Source organism: Berghia stephanieae, chromosome 2, assembly GCF_034508935.2.
Source record: "Berghia stephanieae isolate SIO BIC M18660-M18661 chromosome 2, UCSD_Bste_1.3, whole genome shotgun sequence".
Classification (NCBI taxonomy): Eukaryota; Metazoa; Mollusca; class Gastropoda; order Nudibranchia; family Aeolidiidae; genus Berghia; species Berghia stephanieae.
The window spans coordinates 43,672,338-43,691,095 of record NC_088361.1 but is presented as its reverse complement, the minus strand read 5'-3'; the positions used below and the strand labels follow the sequence as shown (position 1 = coordinate 43,691,095).

Here is an 18,758-nt window from a genome sequence, read left to right as displayed (position 1 = left end):
GCAACATCCGAGAAAGTTATGGGAAGTAGGCAACAGTGGGGAGTGAACCTGAGACTCAGGGAAGTGTACACCAGTGGGGAGTGAACCTGAGACTCTGGTTTTCGGCGGGTTTCAACGAGTTTCATATAAAAGCAATTGCTTTTTTACTAAAACCGACGAAAACCTGGCAATATCCGACAAAGTTGTGGGAAATAGGCAACAGTGGGGAGTGAACCTGAGACTCAGGGAAGTGTACACCAGTGGGGAGTGAACCTGAAACTATGGTTTTTGGCAGGTTTCAGCGAGTTTCACATAAAAGCAATTACCTTTTTACGAAACCAGCAATATCCGACAAAGTTATGGGAAGTAGGCAACAGTGGGGAGTGAACCTGAGATTCGGGGAATTGTACACTAGTAGGGATTGAACCTGGGAATGGGTTTCGGCGGGTTTTGAAAAAAAAAAAAGCAATTACTTTTTGTTTACGAAATGCGCCAAATCCCAACAAAATGGGGCAAAGTTATGGAAAGTAGGCAAATAATGGGGAGTGAACCTGAGACTAAGGGAAGTGTACACCAGTGGGGACTGAACCTGAGACTATGATTTTCGGCGGGTTTCAGCGAGTTTCACATAAAAGCAATTACTTTTTTACGAAACCCACAATATCCGACAAAGTTGTGGGAAGTAGGCAACAGTGGGGAGTAAACCTGAGACTCAGGGAAGTGTACACCAATGGGGAGTGAACCTGAGACTCTGGTTTTAGGCGGGTTTCAGCGAGTTTCACATGAAAGCAATTACTTTTTTATGAAACACGACGAAACCTGGCAATATCCGACAAAGTTATTGAAGTAGGCAACAGTGGGGGGTGATCCTGAGATTCAGGGAAGTGTACACTTGTGGGGAGTGGACCTGGGACTCTGGATTTTGTAAAAAAGCAATACCAAGGGGGAGGGGGAATTACTTTTTTACGAACCCCGCCAAAACCCGACAAAGTTATGGGAAGCAGGCAGCAGTGAGGAGTGAATCTAGGATTCGGACACCAATGAGGATTGAACCTGGGACTGCGAGAGGCTGATACCAGTGAATCAGAATGTACTTTTATTTCGAAACCTACCGAAATAGTCAAAAGTTATGGGAAGTGGCACCATTGGGCAATGAACCGGGACTCAGGGAAGTGTACACCGGTTGGGAGTGAACCTGTGACTGTGAGAAGAGGATAACAGTGGAAAAGAACCTGGAACTATGGAAGATGGATACCAGTGGGAAATGAAGTCGGACTATGGGAGTTGGGTACCAGACGAGAATGAAGCAATTACTTTTTTACGAAACCCGCCAAAACCCGTCGAAAAACCATAGACTTAGGTTTACTCCCCAATAGTGTACACTTCCCTGAGTCTCGGGTTCATTCCCCCACTGTTGCCTACTTTCTTTCCATAACTTTGTCGGATATTGTCGGGTTTCGTTAAAAAAGTAATTGCTTTTTTTTACGAAACCCAGTCCCAGGTTCACTCCCCACTGCTGCCTACTTCCCATAACTTTGTCGGGTTTCGGCGTGTTTCGTAAAAAAAAGAAACACCCCTAAAAATACCACGTGTATTCAGTAAATAGATGTCAATTGTAGTCTAATATTCAGTATCTATTTAAATTATTATTATTATTATTATTATTATTATTATTATTATATTATTATTATTATTATTATTATTATTATTATTGTTATTATTATTATTATTATTATTATTATTATTATTATTATTATATTATTATTATTATTATTATTATTATTATTATTATTATTATTATTATTATTATTATTATTATTATTATTATTATTATTATCACGTAAATTTTATTATAATACGGCAATTAATTCACGGAAGTACAACGCTCAATTAAAAATGGCAGAAAGTCTGGCTACATATTTATAATGAATCGGGTTTGTCTTAGATGACAAAAAAACAAACAAACAAACAAACACACAACAACAACAACAAATGAGACAAACAGAAAAAAGCAAGATTTTAAAAAGTAATAAACAATAGAAGGGCACATCAATGAAAAACAACAACGAGATTATAACACATAAAAGATATTCGTAATAAATCGATAACTGATTAAATTACTCCAACTATTTGATTTAAAAAAATAATAATCATAATCATAATAATGACGATGATGATGACGATTACAACAACAACAACAATAATAATAATAGTAAGTAAGTAGAAATAATAATAATAATAATAATAATAATAATAATAATAATAATAATAATAATAGTAATAATAATAATAATAATAATAATAATAATAATAATAATAATAATAATAATAATAATAATAATAATAATGATAATTATAATAATAATAAAAGAACAATAGTATAATATCAACATTAAAGTATATTACAAGCAAATAAAATTACTAAAACAAAATTTTTAAAAATATCAATAGACAGAAGGAATTTTAATAATATTGGGGGAAAAAAGTTATCCCTGCCCGGATTTAAACTCTCGAACCATAAGCTCAGAGTCAAACAGTTTATATCCACCAAGCCATGGTGTCACTGAACATTTAGTGACATTTAATCATGTCTATTTAGACATTTAAAAATGGATTTGAATGCAAACTCTTACTTTGATATTTTGAACTATGTTAATTGCACAACAGCAGAAATTTAAAAATTACGATCAAAATATTTTTACAACTTTGAATCGGGCTGTCAGTTACTGCCATAGAATTAAACGAATGAGAATACGTACGAAGCCTAAAAAGTGTCCACCAATGAAAGCATTCAGCGCCATTTTGTTGTTGGCTGAGAATGTAGTAATTACCATTCATTCGGTATCTATGTCAACATAACGACACAAGAAAAACAACAAACAATATCAAAATCCACAATAAAATGTTTCAGAACTGTTGCGTATATTTATGGCACAACGAAGCTGTCAAAAAATGAAGTTAGAGAATGTGTGTAATCATGTATTATAATAACCTGTAATGTGTTTTCCAACCACCACATCATCTACTACTACAACGACCACCACAATATCATCACTAACACTACTACTACAACCACCAGCCCCACATCATTATCACTACCACTACTACTACACCACCACCAGCACATCATCATCACTACCACTACTACAATCACCACAACCACATCGTCATCACTACCACTACTACTGCAACCACCACCACCATATCATCATCATTACCACTACTACCACAACCACCACCACCACTACTACTACAACCACCACCACATCACTACCTCAACTACTACAACCACCACCACAATAGCATCACTACCACTACTACTACAACCACCACAACCACATCGTCATCACGACCACTACTACTACAACCACCACCATATCATTACCATTACCACTACTATTACAACCACCACTACCACCATATCATTACCATTACCACTACTACTACAACCACCACAACCACATCGTCATCACTACCACTACTACTGCAACCACCACTACCACCATATCATCACCATTACAACTACTACTACAACCACCACAACCACATCATCATCACTACCACTACTACTACAACCACCACCACATCATCATCACTATCACTACTACTACAACTACAACCACCACCACATTATCATCACTACCACTACTACTACTGCAACCACCACCACCATATCATCATCATTGAAACATTTATTTTTTAAAAATTGAGCTTTATATAGTGCAATATCTACTAAATGTGCTCAAAGCGCTTTACAAGGGGTCCCTGGTCAACATTTAACATGTAGGACGGGACATGACGCCTGTTAGGCGATATTACAATTTTTCGGACAAAGACAACTCTGTTAACGGCCAGGTACTCATTTTACACCTGATTACGGTGAGAGAATGTGAGTAAAGAGCCTTTTCCAAGGACTCAACTATGCGCCGAGCGCGAGGCTCGAACCCAGGACCTTCCGATCCGGAAGCGAGTGTCATACTACTAGACCACATAGCCGCATCATTACCACTACTACTACAAACACCACCACCACATCATCATCACGACCACTACTACTACAACCACCACCACCACCATATCATTACCATTACCACTACTACTACAACCACCACCACATCATCATCACTACCACTACTACTACAACTACAATCATCACCACCACCACATCATCATCACTATTACTACTACAACTACAACCACCACCAACACCACATCACCTCACTAACACTCAGTACTACAATCACTACCATTAGGTTTTGGAGCTTTACTTCATTTGAAATAAGGAAACTTCGGAATTGTATTTGGCATTGTGTTTATATATCATAATATAATTCTAATCAGTTATCTATTTAGAACTAGATACTATACAATATGTATGCCAAATACCACCCCAATTCCCCTTTCTTGTGTGCGGGAATTCCTCTTTCGGCATTGAAATTGAGTGTGAGAGAGTCATCACTACACACATAAACAACAGAAACAATTTAAAAACAAGACTATAACACGCAACCACTCACACACGAGGCTATACTATTTATCCTTTTCTCTATATAGAATAGGACAAGACAAAGAATAGCTTGACTCTCGCTACACTTCGCATTGATGTTTGTCGTCTCACGAGTTCAACTCTCGGTCGACCTGTCAATATTCCTTTTTGCCTCGGACGTAATCATTAATAGAATGTTGTGTGGTTTTGACCGTGAAGAAAACCTTAAGAAGTCACATTTATATCATTTTAGAGAGATCATTTTGAATAATTTTGAGTTAAACGAGCGAGCAGCAACTTGTTTTCATGAACGGCCGATCAGCGCTTGTTTACTATAGTAACGCGATTCCCAGCCAACATCAAAATGGCGGATATTTTTCTCATCGAGGCCGCTGGTTGGTTAGCCAATAAGAGCACCGTACGGTTTCCATTGGGTAAATTCCTTGGTTACTGCACGTGTTCAATCTGGAAGTAGGTCAGCAGTTTGTTTACATTCAACCGAGATTGTCGCACTTGTCACTCTCTCTATAAAAAAGAGTTCCTTATGGATACTGAATAGTGGCAAAGCACTATTCAGTATCTGATACTGAATAACCACTTCGATCAGAAAACTACTGCCTAGATTAAGAGTTACTGTAAACAGCTGAAGCAGTCTCCCTTCCATCTTGATTGTAATGTCAAATGTATTCAAGTTATCATCCACCGCTTCACATGCTGAATATGTCCATATCGACAATGATGGTGTGACGCCACTAACTAAAATTATGTACTTTGTCAATACAAAATGCAATTCTTTTGTGAATGATGCAGTGCTAACAACACAAACATAAACATTTTATTTTTGGAACTGCTTTCACTGGATTGGGGATTTGGAAAATTAAAATGTGTGTTAATATAAAAAGTTGGGGATGTTTATTTGTTTGTCTGTCTGTTTGCTTTTAAGGCATTTACGGTGCTCGCAGCACATTTAGGTCATTTTAGAGCCAGTAAAAAGGAAGAAAATTTAAAGGTTTAAAGTTAAAGACAAAGGGGACTGGTTCAAATAGGGGATAGATGTAGATTCCAAGAGCACACTATCAGTGTACTTAGTTTGAGATAACATAGACATCTCATCCAGACACAAGCACAGGATACCTTTAAGGGTAACACACTCAAATGTTTACTGGTCCTTATTTATTATTCTATACAACAACAAAAACAAGAGTATATAACAGAGAGGTGGTATAAAAGGGAAAAAATAGCATCTTTTAAAACTATAACTTGACTGTTTCCCCTCCCAGGTAAGTACTCCGACCTGGGCCAGAACAAAACCAAGTAATATCATTCCAAGACAAAACCAGAAAGCAAATTGGAAAACAGGCATAGGAGGATAGACAACACAGTACGTGACCTCCTGCTCACTGTGGAAGGACAAAAAAAAACACCCAGGATTAGTGATGTTACGGGAACTTGAGTGTAAAGATGAAAACTAAGATATATTGACTCAATTTTAAAACTTCCAAAACCTCAATCCGGCAATGTATTAGAGATGATAAGACCTTTCTCATCTCGCTTTGTAAAGAAACTTTAGACACTGATGTTGACATATCAACCTGTAAACGCCTACACTCCAAAGCCCCTGGTACAAGACCTCTTCTGATATCAATTAAGAATGAGGAGCAGGCTTCTGGAGTTCTGAGAAATGGTCGTAAACTCCGCCAATCAGAAATACATAAAATTATTTTTTTAAAAAAGGATTACACCCCTTTAGAAAGGGAAGAGATGAGGAAATTGGTAGAGATGAGAGACAAAAAAAGGGAAGAGACAATACAGAAAGGGGGAGAGGAGAAGTGGACAATATGGAGGGGGAAAGTTGTAGATTCCAATCGAAGACAGGGCAGGCCAGCAGACAGAAAGAGAGAGGAGGAGGAAAGAAAATAACCAACGATTTTAGTTCTAATGTACAGAATGTTTTTAACCCCCATCAGACGGACAGTTTTAAGTGCTTGTACAAAAAATTAGACCGTCATCGGACGGACATTTTAAAGTGCTTTTATACAAATTCAGATTCTTTTATCAACAAGAGAGATGAACTTTTATTAACGATTGATGCTGAGAGTGTTGATGTTATAAGTATAACTGAAGTGTTACCTAAAAATCAGCAAAGAGGTAAAATCGAGCCGGTAGAACTTCAGATTCCAGGCTTTGATTGTTTTCACAATATTCAGGATAAAAGTTGTCATCGTGGTGTAGCCATATGGGTTCGTTCAAAGCTAAATGCTCAACCAGTCAAGTTGTCAGACAACTTGTCATCATCCAAAGAATCCGTTTGGTGTGAAATAACACTTAGAGACAATGATAGGATGTTAGTTGGCTCGGTTTATCGTTCACCGAATAGCTCTTTTGAAAACAATGATAAGATTAATGAACTTTTAGTTAAAATGACAGAAGGCAAATCACATGTTCTAGTTACGGGAGATTTTAACTTTCCTGAAGTAGACTGGGCAAACGAGTTATCCCCCAAGGACTCAGATCACTCTGCTTCTAAATTCATGGAAGCTGTCAGGGATTCATTCTTAACACAGCACGTTAAGCAACCAACTCACTACCGTTCAGAGCAAAACCCAAATATTTTGGACCTGGTTTTTACAAATGAACATTCAATGATTGACTCAATAAGACATGAGGCTCCACTAGGCAAGAGTCACCACCAGGTTTTATATTTTGACTTTAGATGTTACACAAAGAAATGTTACTCGAACGAACCCCGCTACTGTTTCGATAAAGGCGATTACAAACAGCTTTCTGAATTAGTCTCAGCTGCAGACCTAACACAAAAAATAATAAACCTGTCTGTACTCGATGCATGGACTATTATCAAATCTGAAGTTATGTCTGCAGTGGACATCAGCGTACCAAAAGTTAAAAGTAGTTCAGACAGAACTTCACCTCGGTGGATCAATCCTACAGTCTTGGCAAAACTCAAGAAAAAGAAGCAAGCTTACAAAAAGTACTTAGAAACTAGAGAGGGTGCAGACTATATTAATTACACGAGGGCCAGAAATCAAGCCAAAAGCTGATGCAGAATTGCTGTAAAGGACTATGAGAGATCTATTTCTCGTATGGCTAAAGTGAACCCGAAAAAGTTTTTTGCATATGCTAGAACAAAAACGAAGACTAAAGACGGTATTGCGGATTTGTATGATGATCATAAGACAGCCTCATCTAACATTGACAAAGCCAATATTCTTAACAAGTTCTTTAGCAGTGTATTTACCAACGAGGATCTCACTAATATACCTACATGTGAAAGAAAAAGTGTAAACAACATACTATCAGATATAGAATTCGACAAAGACACTGTAAAGAAGAAACTAGACAAACTCAATATGAACAAGTCCCCAGGACCTGACATGTTCCACCCCCGCGTATTATGTCAGTTGTCAGAAGAACTCTCCGAACCATTAGCGTTACTGTTCCAAAAATCACTTGACTCAGGAACTCTTCCACCCGATTGGAAAGAAGCACAAGTTACACCGTTATTCGAGAAAGGAGACAAGAGTAATCCGGGCAATTATCGACCAGTTAGCCTCACCTCAGTGGTTTGCAAAATAATGGAGAGCATTATTAGAGACTATGTCATAACTCACCTAAAGAACAACAAGTTACTGTCTGAATGCCAACATGGCTTTGTTTCTGGCAGGTCATGTTCAACTAACCTCCTAAAGACTTTAAATGATTGGACAGAGTTTCTCGACCAAGGATCTTTGGTTGACGCAATCTACTTAGATTTTGCTAAAGCTTTTGATTCTGTTCCCCATCAAAGACTCTTAAACAAACTGGAAGCCCATGGTGTACAAGGAAATACTCTAAGCTGGATTAAGCATTTTCTAGTAGGCAGGAAACAGAGAGTTAGCGTGCAAGGCACAGTGTCAAATTGGACAGAAGTTCTTAGTGGAGTGCCACAAGGCAGCGTCTTAGGTCCAACTCTTTTCGTAATCTTCATTAATGATTTACCAAGTATTTTGTCTAGCTCATGTTCAATGTATGCCGATGATACTAAAGTATACAGAAAGGTAAACAATCTAGAAAATAGAGACAGTCTTCAGTTAGATATTGACAATCTAGTCAACTGGGCAGACGATTGGCAACTGAAGTTCAACGCTGGAAAATGCACAGTGCTACATCTTGGAACGAAAAACAAAAGCTTTCACTACGATATGAGACAGCATCACTGTAGCGACAGAACAGCTCTGAATAAGTCAAAACTTGAGAAAGATTTGGGAGTACATGTTGATACTAAATTAAAATTCTCAAAGCATATAGAAACACAAGTTAATAAGGCAAACAGAATCCTTGGACTCATCAGAAGATCTTTTACCTATTTAGATGCAGCAACTATGAAAATACTATTTACTGCATTAGTCAGACCCATCTCGAGTTCAGCAACTCAGTATGGTCACCACAATTTGAGAAAGATAAGAAACTTATTGAAGGCGTGCTTCGCAGAGCAACAAAAGTAATTCCTGGGTTGAAAGATAAGCAATATGAGGATAGACTGAAACGTATTGAAATTCCAAGCATGACATACAGACGAGTACGAGGTGATATGATTGAAACATACAAGTTTACGCACAGTTTGTATCAAGTCGAGAGTAAACTTTTCGTGTTTGCAAACAATGGAACCAGAGGTCATAATTACAAGCTGCATAAACCAAGGTGTAACACATCGCTTAGGCAACACTACTTTAATCAACGTGTGATCGACCGCTGGAACAGTCTCCCTGAAACGGTGACCAATGCTCCAAGTGTCAACGCCTTCAAAAATAGCTTAGATAGCCACTTAGCAGATTACATGTTTAGCATAGTTGAACCGCCCATTAAGATCCCATCAAAGGGTTAGACGTATATACAGGTCAAAAGATCTGTTAGGGTTAGGGCCTTCAATTTATCAAAAAGTTTATATATTATAGATACAGGTCAAAAGATCTGTTAGGGCTTTTTATTGACTTTTATCTCGATGAACTGAATGCCAAGATCAGCAAAGGCACAAAACGCCTAATACGCTGGAAAACTATACTATACTATACTATGTTGTGTAGTGGTATGACACTCGCAAATGGATCGAAAAGTCCTGGGTTCGAGTCCCGAGCGGCGCAAAGCTGAGTCCTCGGAAAAAGCTCTTTACTCGCTATACTCAGGAGTAAAATGAGTTTCTGACCGTTAACAGCGTTGTCTCTGTCCGAAAAAAAAGTAATACCGCCTAACAGGCGTCATGGTCTCGTCTTACATGTTAAGTGTTGCTGTTGGCTAGGGATCCCTTGTAAAGAGCATCGAGCACGTTTTAATGGATATTACTCTGTATGAAAGCTCACGTTTTTTTGTTTTTTTTTTTTTGTTTGTTTTTTTTAAACAATCATTTCGTATAATGTGTTTGTATATATGTACTGCTCAATGAACTTACCCAATGGAAACCGTACGGTGCTCTTATTGGCTAGCCGCAGCCAGCGGCCTCGATGAGAAAACCATCCGCCATTAAGACATGGGCTGGGAATTACGTTACTATAGTAAACACGCGCTGATCGGCCGTTCATGAAATCTAAGAAAATAACTTCCTGCTCGCTCGTTTAACTCAAAATTATTCAAAACGATCTCTCTAAAATATATAAATGTGACTTCTTAAGGTTTTCTTCACGGTCAAAACCATACAACATTCTATTAATGATTACGTCCTAGGCAAACAGGAATATTGACAGGTCGACCGAGAGTTGAACTCGTCAGACGACAAACATCAATGCGAAGTGTAGAGAGAGTCAAGCTCGTGTTTGTCAGAGAAAAGGATAAATAGTATAGCCTCGTGTATGAGTGGTTGCGTGGCATAGTCATGTTTATAAATTGTTTCTGTTGTTTATGTGTGTAGTGATGACTCTCTCACACTCACTGCATCACCAAAGCAAAGAGACACCAACTTTAAATTTGGCTCACAGGAATTTCAGACACCACTCGTAGGAATTTAAATGCCGAAAGAGGAATTCCCGCACACAAGAAAAGGGAACTGGGATGGTATTTGGCATACATATTGTATAGTATCTAGTTCTAAACAGATAACTGATTAGAATTTTATTATGATATAAAAACACAATGCCAAATACAATTCCGAAGTTTCCTTATTTCAAACGAAGTAAGCTCCAAAACTCAATGGTAGTGATTGTAGTACTGGTGGTAGTGAGGATGATGTGGTGTTCGTGATTGTAGTAATAGTGGTATTGATGATGATGTGGTGGTGGTGGTTGTAGTTGTAATAGTAGTGATAGTGATGCTGATGTCGTGGTGGTTGTGGTGATAATTGTAGTTGTAGCAGTAGTGGTAGTCATGATGATGTGGTGGTGGTTGTAGTTGTAGTAGTAGTGATAGTGATGATGATGTGGTGGTGGTTGTAGTAGTAGTGGTAGTGATGATGATGTGGTGGTGGTGGTTGCAGTAGTAGTTGTAATGGTGATGATATGGTGGTGGTGGTTGCAGTAGTAGTGGTAGTGATGACGATGTGGTTGTGGTGGTTGTAGTAGTAGTGGTAATGGTAATGATATGGTGGTGGTGGTGGTTGTAGTAGTAGTAGTAGTGGTCGTCATGATGATGTGGTGGTGGTGGTTGTAGTAGTAGTGGTAATGATAATGATATGGTGGTGGTGATGGTTGCAGTAGTAGTGGTAGTGATGACGATGTGACTGTGGTGGTTGTAGTAGTAGTGGTAGTGATGATGATGTGCTGGTGGTGATGTAGTTGTAGTGGTAGTGATAATGATGTGGTGCTGGTGGTGGTGAAGTAGTAGTGATAGTGATGATGATGTGGTGGTGGTTGTAGTAGTAGTGGTAATGATGATGATATGGTGGTGGTGGTTGCACTAGTAGTGGTAGTGATGACGATGTGGTTGTGGTGGTTGTAGTAGTAGTGGTAGTGATGATGATGTGGTGCTGGTGGTTGTGGTAGTAGAGGTAGTGATGATGATGTGGTGGTGGTTGTAGTTGTAGTAGTAGTGATAGTGATGATGATGTGGTGGTGGTGATTGTAGTAGTAGTGGTGGTGGTGGTTGTAGTAGTAGTGGTAATGATAATGATGTGGTGATGGTGGTGGTTGCAGTAGTAGTGGTAGTGATGACGATGTGGTTGTGGTGGTTGTAGTAGTAGTGGTAGTGATGATGATGTGCTGGTGGTGGTGTAGTAGTAGTGGTAGTGATATGATGTGGTGCTGGTGGTAGTAGTAGTAGTGGTAGTGATGATATTGTGGTGGTGTTGGTGGTGTAGTAGTAGTGGTAGTGATAGATAATGATATGGTGCTGGTGGTAGTATTAGTAGTGGTAGTGATGATATTGTGGTGGTGGTTGTACTAGTAGAGATAGTGATGATGATGTGGTGGTGGTGGTTGTAATAGTGGTTGATAGTGATTGTGTAGTAGTAGTGGTAGTGATGATGATGGAGTGGTGGTGGTTGTAGTAGTGATGATGATGTGGTTGTGGTGTAGTGGTAGTGATAATGATGTAGTGGTGGTGGTTGTAGTAGTTGTGGTAGTGATGAAGTGGTAATGGTGGTTGTAGTAGTAGTGACAGTGATGATGTGGTGTTTGGAAAACACATTATAGTTTATTAAAATACATGATTACTAACATTCTCTAACTTCATTTTTTGACAGCTTTATTGAGGCATAAATATACGCAACAGTTCTGAACCATTTTATTGTGGATTTGAAATTGTTTGGTATTTTTCTTGTGTCGTTATGTTGACATAGAGACCGAATTAATGGTAATGCTTACATTCCCAGCCCATGATAAAATGGAGCTGAATGCTTTCATTGGTGGACACTTTTTAGGCTCCGTACGTATTCTCCTTCGTTTAATTCTATGGTACTGCTGTAATTAAAATACCATCTTTTGTAATTTTCTACATTAGATTTTTTAAAATGTTTTTTGAATTGACACAAACATCACAGAATTTACTTTCTTGCATAAAAATAAAAGAAAAATTAAATTGATGTTTATTTGAAGATTGTCATGTTTGCATTTATTAAATGATAATATAATATGCAGTTTCTTTTTACTTTCAGGTGTCTTGTTTGAAAAATGACTGGTTTCGTAGTTTTTTGGATCTGCTCTCTTCTCAGCTATATTGGCTTTTCTTTCAGTAATCAATAATAACACTTGTATTGTTTGTGACATTCGTGTAATATTTTAAAATGTAACATTAAATATTGAGAGTGGTTATAAGTTTTGTGTTGATTATTTTCCTTCGGCCTGTTAATAAACTTTAGACTCGCTACAGTTTATAAATCGTTGCTTAATGACTATTGTTGATACGACGATCTTTAATTTTGTTTCATTTCCACGCAAAACGCGTTTTCCCTTGTAAATAAAATCAAAATAAACGAATTAAGAAAATATATAACCATTTTTGCATACTAGAAAACAAAGATCTGTATTTATCAATCTTAATAGAGAATGAAATGTGTTTTTGCGGGTCATTGATGGCCTTAAATGTGATCCCACACATAAGTTCCTTCAGAGGATCCACAGATGGAAATCTGACGAGCTTAAAGTATTGGCTGTGGGGGCTCCAGGGATAGTTTTCATGGCTCTTAATCTAGTAATGTTCTAACAACATTATTATTGATTTCGAGCAATGAGAAGCCGCTATTTATTTCTGGAACCCTTGGTTTCCTCGTTCTTTAATACCCAATCATTATCTTAGCAGTTCCTTGAGAATTTTCAAATAACGTTTGCTAGCAATGTTTACAGAATTTCCCTCGTTTTCCAAAAATAAAAATGGAACGATGATTTCATGAAAACTAATCGTAGCCATTGCAGTTATGTTTTGGCCCTGAAATTCTTTCTCGTACACCAGAGGGTAATAATGCCTTCTATCTCGAATATCCACAAGGAAAACTAATTCATTGATGAAGAAAAAAAATTACCCCGGTCGTCAGGTATTCTAAGGCTCGTAATCGAATACCCATCTAAATGTCACCAACCTCTTATTCTCAGTTGAGGTTGGCTTCTAGCTTTGTGTCCAGCAGTTGGCAAGTCTTCGTAGCACTATCCATCTTGAAATGTTTTCCGCAGCTATGTCAGAGGAGTTTGAAAGAGGCTAGTTGTGTCGGGCAACGATTCGATCATCATCATAGGCTGTTGTTATTCGGGATTGACCTGCCCTCCTTGGATCTCATGTCCTTTGTTGTTTAACTTTGCGATGACAGAATAACAAGGTAGCTCTGCTGACAATGTAAAACTGTGCAACCAACATCAGCTACGGGACGTTTACATGAATATGGCCAAGCAGATGGCTCTCTCTCTCTCTCTCTCTCTCTCTCTCTCTCTCTCTCTCTCTCTCTCTCTCTCTCTCTCTCTTTCTTTCTTTCTTTCTCTCTCTCTCCCTCCCCCCCCCTCTCTCTCTCTCTCTCTCTCTCTCTCTCTCTCTCTCTCTCTCTCTCTCTCTCTCTCTCTCTCTTTTTTTTTTTTTTTTTTTTTTTTAGGGGATCAGTTCCGGTATGATTCCAACGGTAAAAGAATTGAAAACAAATTAATTACAAAATAATTTGTCAGAGATCGTGCACGCATTCGCAGGTCTGATAACTGAACGCAATTATGGGGTCTTTTTGATATAATTATAATGGATAAATGTGTATATAATCGCATATGCATATATATATATATATATATATATATATATATATATATATATATATATATATATATATATATATTATATATATGTATAGTGCGCTATGCGGTCTTGTGGTATGATACTCACTTTCGGATCGGAAGGTCCTGGGTTCGAGCCTCGCGCTCGGCGCATAGTTGAGTCCTTGAAAAAGGCTCTTTACTCACATTCTCCCACCGTACTCAGGTGTAAAATGAGTACCTGGCCGTTAACAGCGTTGTCTTTGTCCGAAAAATTGTAATATCGCCTAACAGGCGTTATGTCCCGTCCTACATGTTAAATGTTGCTGTTGACCAGGGACCCCTTGTAAAGCTCTTTGAGCACGTTTAGTGCGATATTTAAAATAATAATAAAAATTTAAAAGCTCAATATATATATATATATATATATATATATATATATATATATATATATATATATATATATATATATATATATTTTATATATATATATATATTATAAAAACAAAACATGAAATTATAGTGCTCAAGTTTTTGATAAAAGAAGCTTTTTATAAAATATTTCAAGTATAATTATGATATTTTCTACAATGTTGTTTGAAGCAATGGAGTAGCATGGACAAAAAAAATCCACGAACTATGATGTCACTATGGGAGGTTACGACGGAGCAGAAACATACACAAACGACATTCTACTACACTAAGTGAACACATTTGGAACCTCAAAGAAAAAAACAAACAAACAACACAGCATTACATGAAAAATCATCTTCAGAGAACAGTCGTACTCCCCCTCTTCTAAGATTTGCAACCTCTGCTTGGAAGAAAAATTCTTCATTATCACAAAACCGAACATGGCAACACTGAACAGAAAAAAAATGAACTAACATTTTCATACAGACATAGAAACAAACACCTTTTATAATATAATTACGAACCACCATAACCGCGAAGCCGAAAAAGTATGATAAACACAATAATCTACTTTCACTTTCACCATCACTGCCATATTAGAGCGATTGCTCGAAACAATATTATAGAAGTTGATCTTAATTATATTTAATATATATATATATGTATATATATATATATATATATATATATATATATATATATATATATATATATATATATATATATATATATATTGTGGTGGTTTGAGAGCATTTCATTACAATATGTTGGGTTATCAGACCTTCATAGAAGTACACGTAGGTTTAATTTCTTAAATTTATAAAACTTGATTCCGGAAACTTATAATTTTGAATTTAAACTTAAATTTCGTTGTCTAGTCTGTTCAGATAAAATACTATGTTGACACAATAGGTCACAAAACACTAATGAGGAAGTACAATCCTACCCGAACGACATAAATGTCAATTGTCAAAAGGAACGGTCTTCAATTTATGGAACGAAGACAGATGATGTGGGTGTTTCGGGTTTTCCCCTTTGTCTACAAAACACGAAAGATTATCATCTTTAGTATTTTTTATTTATCACGATTTTTTGACAACTGGGAACCTTTAATCGCCCACATCATCTGTCTCTGTTAAAAGGTTTCAACAGTCATAACTTTACTTCCCTCGTAATGACGCATAGTAACTAAGTAACTGGTTTTAAACTATCGGAACAATGGCAGACGCCCTTATGAAATACTTCTCCGACGAGCATAAAAGTGTATCCAGAGGAGAAAAACATTATAAATCTGATCATGTTTTGACTTTTATACATTCTGATTACATGACAAATGAAAAAGGTCTAGCCAGCAAGAAGAATAAAAAGTACCGATTTTCTTTGTTTAGAACCAAGCTGCTCGTTGCTGGGCGGACATGACATCAGACTATTGAATCCTATTAATCTGAAGCTTCCGTTCTATTTGACTATTGTGTGGCAATGTGGTCGTGTAGTATAACACTTGCCTTCGGATCGGAAGGTCCATGGTTCTAGTCCCGCTCTGTTCGGCGCATAGTTGAGTCCTTGGAAAAGGCTCTTGACTTACATATTATTCTCCCACCGTACTTGGGTGTGAAATGAGTCCCTGGCCGCTTGTCTCTGTCCGAAAAAATTGTATTATCAACTCGCTGGTGTCAGATCTCGTCCTACATGTTAAATGTTGCTGTTGGCTTGGGACCCCTTGTGACGAGGTTTGAGCAACGTTTAATGTATATTGCTAAATGCTGAAGTTCAATTTTGTTTTCAACCCTTTCCTTACCAGCCATTTTCAGAATTTTCCCCAAGACGAAAATAGTTTTTTCTTACTCAAACAGAAAAGCAACAAATACATTCTATGCATAATATGAACTCTACAACACAGTGTCACGTTTTTATAGCGATAATAAAACATTTTTCTTTAAATTGTGTGACTTGCAAAAGAAATCTGAATGATAAAAGTGCTGGTTGGATCGTATTAATCGTAACGAATGTGACGTTTTTCCTGTGGTTGGTAAGGAGAGGGTTTATGTCATTCTTCGAGCATCAAGAAGCATCATTTTCATTATACGGGAATGAAAACTCCATTCAATGAAAAATTGTGAGAGGGAAACGTGGCTCAGCGGTACGGTCTTTGCTTCGTACTCGAAAGGTACAAAGTCGATCACTCGCTGCTGCGCTGTGTGGCCTTGAGCAAGTCACCTCGCCATAGCTCAATTTGCGACGCTGGACTGCGGCTGACGCCTGTATTATTCCAGTCATCCCTTGGAATAAACCATAGAGAAAAATACCCCCTGTGGGATGAATAACGGGAATTTTATTTATTTTATTTATTTTTTAATTTATTTATGAATGAACTTACTTGCAGTGTTTTATGATGAGTTGCCAACTACACTGTTTTAGTTTTAAGCTCCAGTTGAATGTCGTTACCTCTCAATATCGTTGGGAGGAAAAATAACTAACATTATGAATTTCGAACTGTCGTTTTGGTCCAAGGGTTGACGTTTTGCCATTGACCAGTTAACTGCCGCACTCTGGAAAAACACGAATTAAAAAATTTGGCCAGAAAACTTCTCCTTCAAATATCGATCATTTTAAGTGACCCTCAGCATTGCAAAAACTCTCAAACCTGGGACTTCGCGAAGAAGTTCTAATATTTATATCGAACTTTGTAAACATATCCCTCATTTTATATATGTAGATATCATAATTAACAAATAGCGGCATGTATTACACTCTGTGTGACGTTAATGTCTATAACATTATATGACATTATCTTTATAGTGTCACATCATAGAACATATTCTTATTACCATAATTTACATATTTAAAAATAATTCCGTATTCTCATCTTCTAAATTTTGCTGATAATATGATAGAGTAATTTTGTGTTAATGTTATGATAGGTATTGCATGCCATGTATATTGTGCGCCTAGAGCTATATTGTATGGGGCAGGCACTGTAGCCCTGGGTGGGGTTTCTGACCTCCCGTAGTGGGCAGGGAGGCACTTACTGTGTCTTCTTTACCCTTACATCTGTTTTACAACTTGCTTTCTATCTTTGTCTTGGGATGAGATTACTTTGTTTTATCCTGGCCCTGGCCGGATACCCTAGCTGAGAAGAAAACAGTCAAATGAATGGTTAGTTTGGGAGATGATATTATTTTTTCCTTGTAAATCATCTCTCTGTTATGTATTATTATTTTTTTTTAATTTTAACATATGATTTGTAAACATTTGAGTGTATTCATCTTAGTGGGAACTTGTTCTGATGTCTGGATGAGACTTTTAGGTAACCTAAAACAAAGTACACTGATAGCGTGCTCTTGGAATCTACATCTGTTCCCCATTTGAACCATTTCCCATTTGCCTTACTTTTTCTTTAAGCCATTTTAATTGTACATCTAGAATGTTTTTGCTACCCAATTTTTTTTCCTTTTTACTGGCGCTGATATGACCTAAATGTGTTGCAAGCGCCGTAAAACCCTTAAAAAAAAAAAAAAAAAACAATAAAAAAACGGGCGCTATATAAGTAAATTACATATTATTATTATTATTATTATTATTATTATTATTATTATTATTATTATTATTATTATTATTATTATTATTATTATTATTATTATTAATAATAATAATAATAATAATAAATATTAGTAGTAGTGGTAGTAGTAGTAGTAGTAGTAGTAGTAGTAGTAGTAGTAGTAGTAGTAGTAGTAGTAGTAGTAGTAGTAGTAGTAGTAGTAGCAGTAGTAGTAGTAGTAGGTAGTAGTACAACACACACACACTTACACACATACACAGAAAGAGAGAGAGAGAGAGAGAGAGAGAGAGAGAGAGAGAGAGAGAGAGAGATTATATATATATTGTGAGTATTTTATTGTTGCTTGATATACCTACAACATGGTATCTATTCATTCTAAAAGTATTCATTTTTAAAATTAAAAGGATGTCTTGTCTATATCGAGTATTTTTCAGAAAAAAAAGACAAAATGAGGTAATAATTAAAATGGGCCATTCCTTTATATTTGGCTACACCTATGTCGTAAAATTTCCAAGAGGGGGAACTTTTTTGTGAAGAAAAAAAAAACAATATCATTTATTATAAAGAACTGTGTTGTATACTGTCTCATGTAGTTCCATATCTGAAGCAGACGTCGGAGGTCATCTTCCGCCAAGCTGATCTATCTCTTGCCAATTCTATTAAAGCAGCGCCACCT

The 18,758-nt window shown here is 37.0% G+C and overlaps 1 protein-coding gene across 1 annotated transcript in view; it reads left to right on the top strand.

Annotated features, from left to right (window-relative positions):
* Positions 1-12,694, top strand: part of LOC144964940 (putative transporter YutK) — a 90,188-nt gene extending 77,494 nt beyond the window's left edge. Inside the window, exon 14 of the mRNA XM_078899743.1 lies at positions 12,540-12,694. Coding sequence (XP_078755869.1) covers positions 12,540-12,559 — 20 coding nt within the window. The 3' untranslated portion in view covers positions 12,560-12,694. The remainder of the gene's footprint in view (positions 1-12,539) is intronic.
* The last annotated feature ends 6,064 nt before the right edge of the window (positions 12,695-18,758 follow it).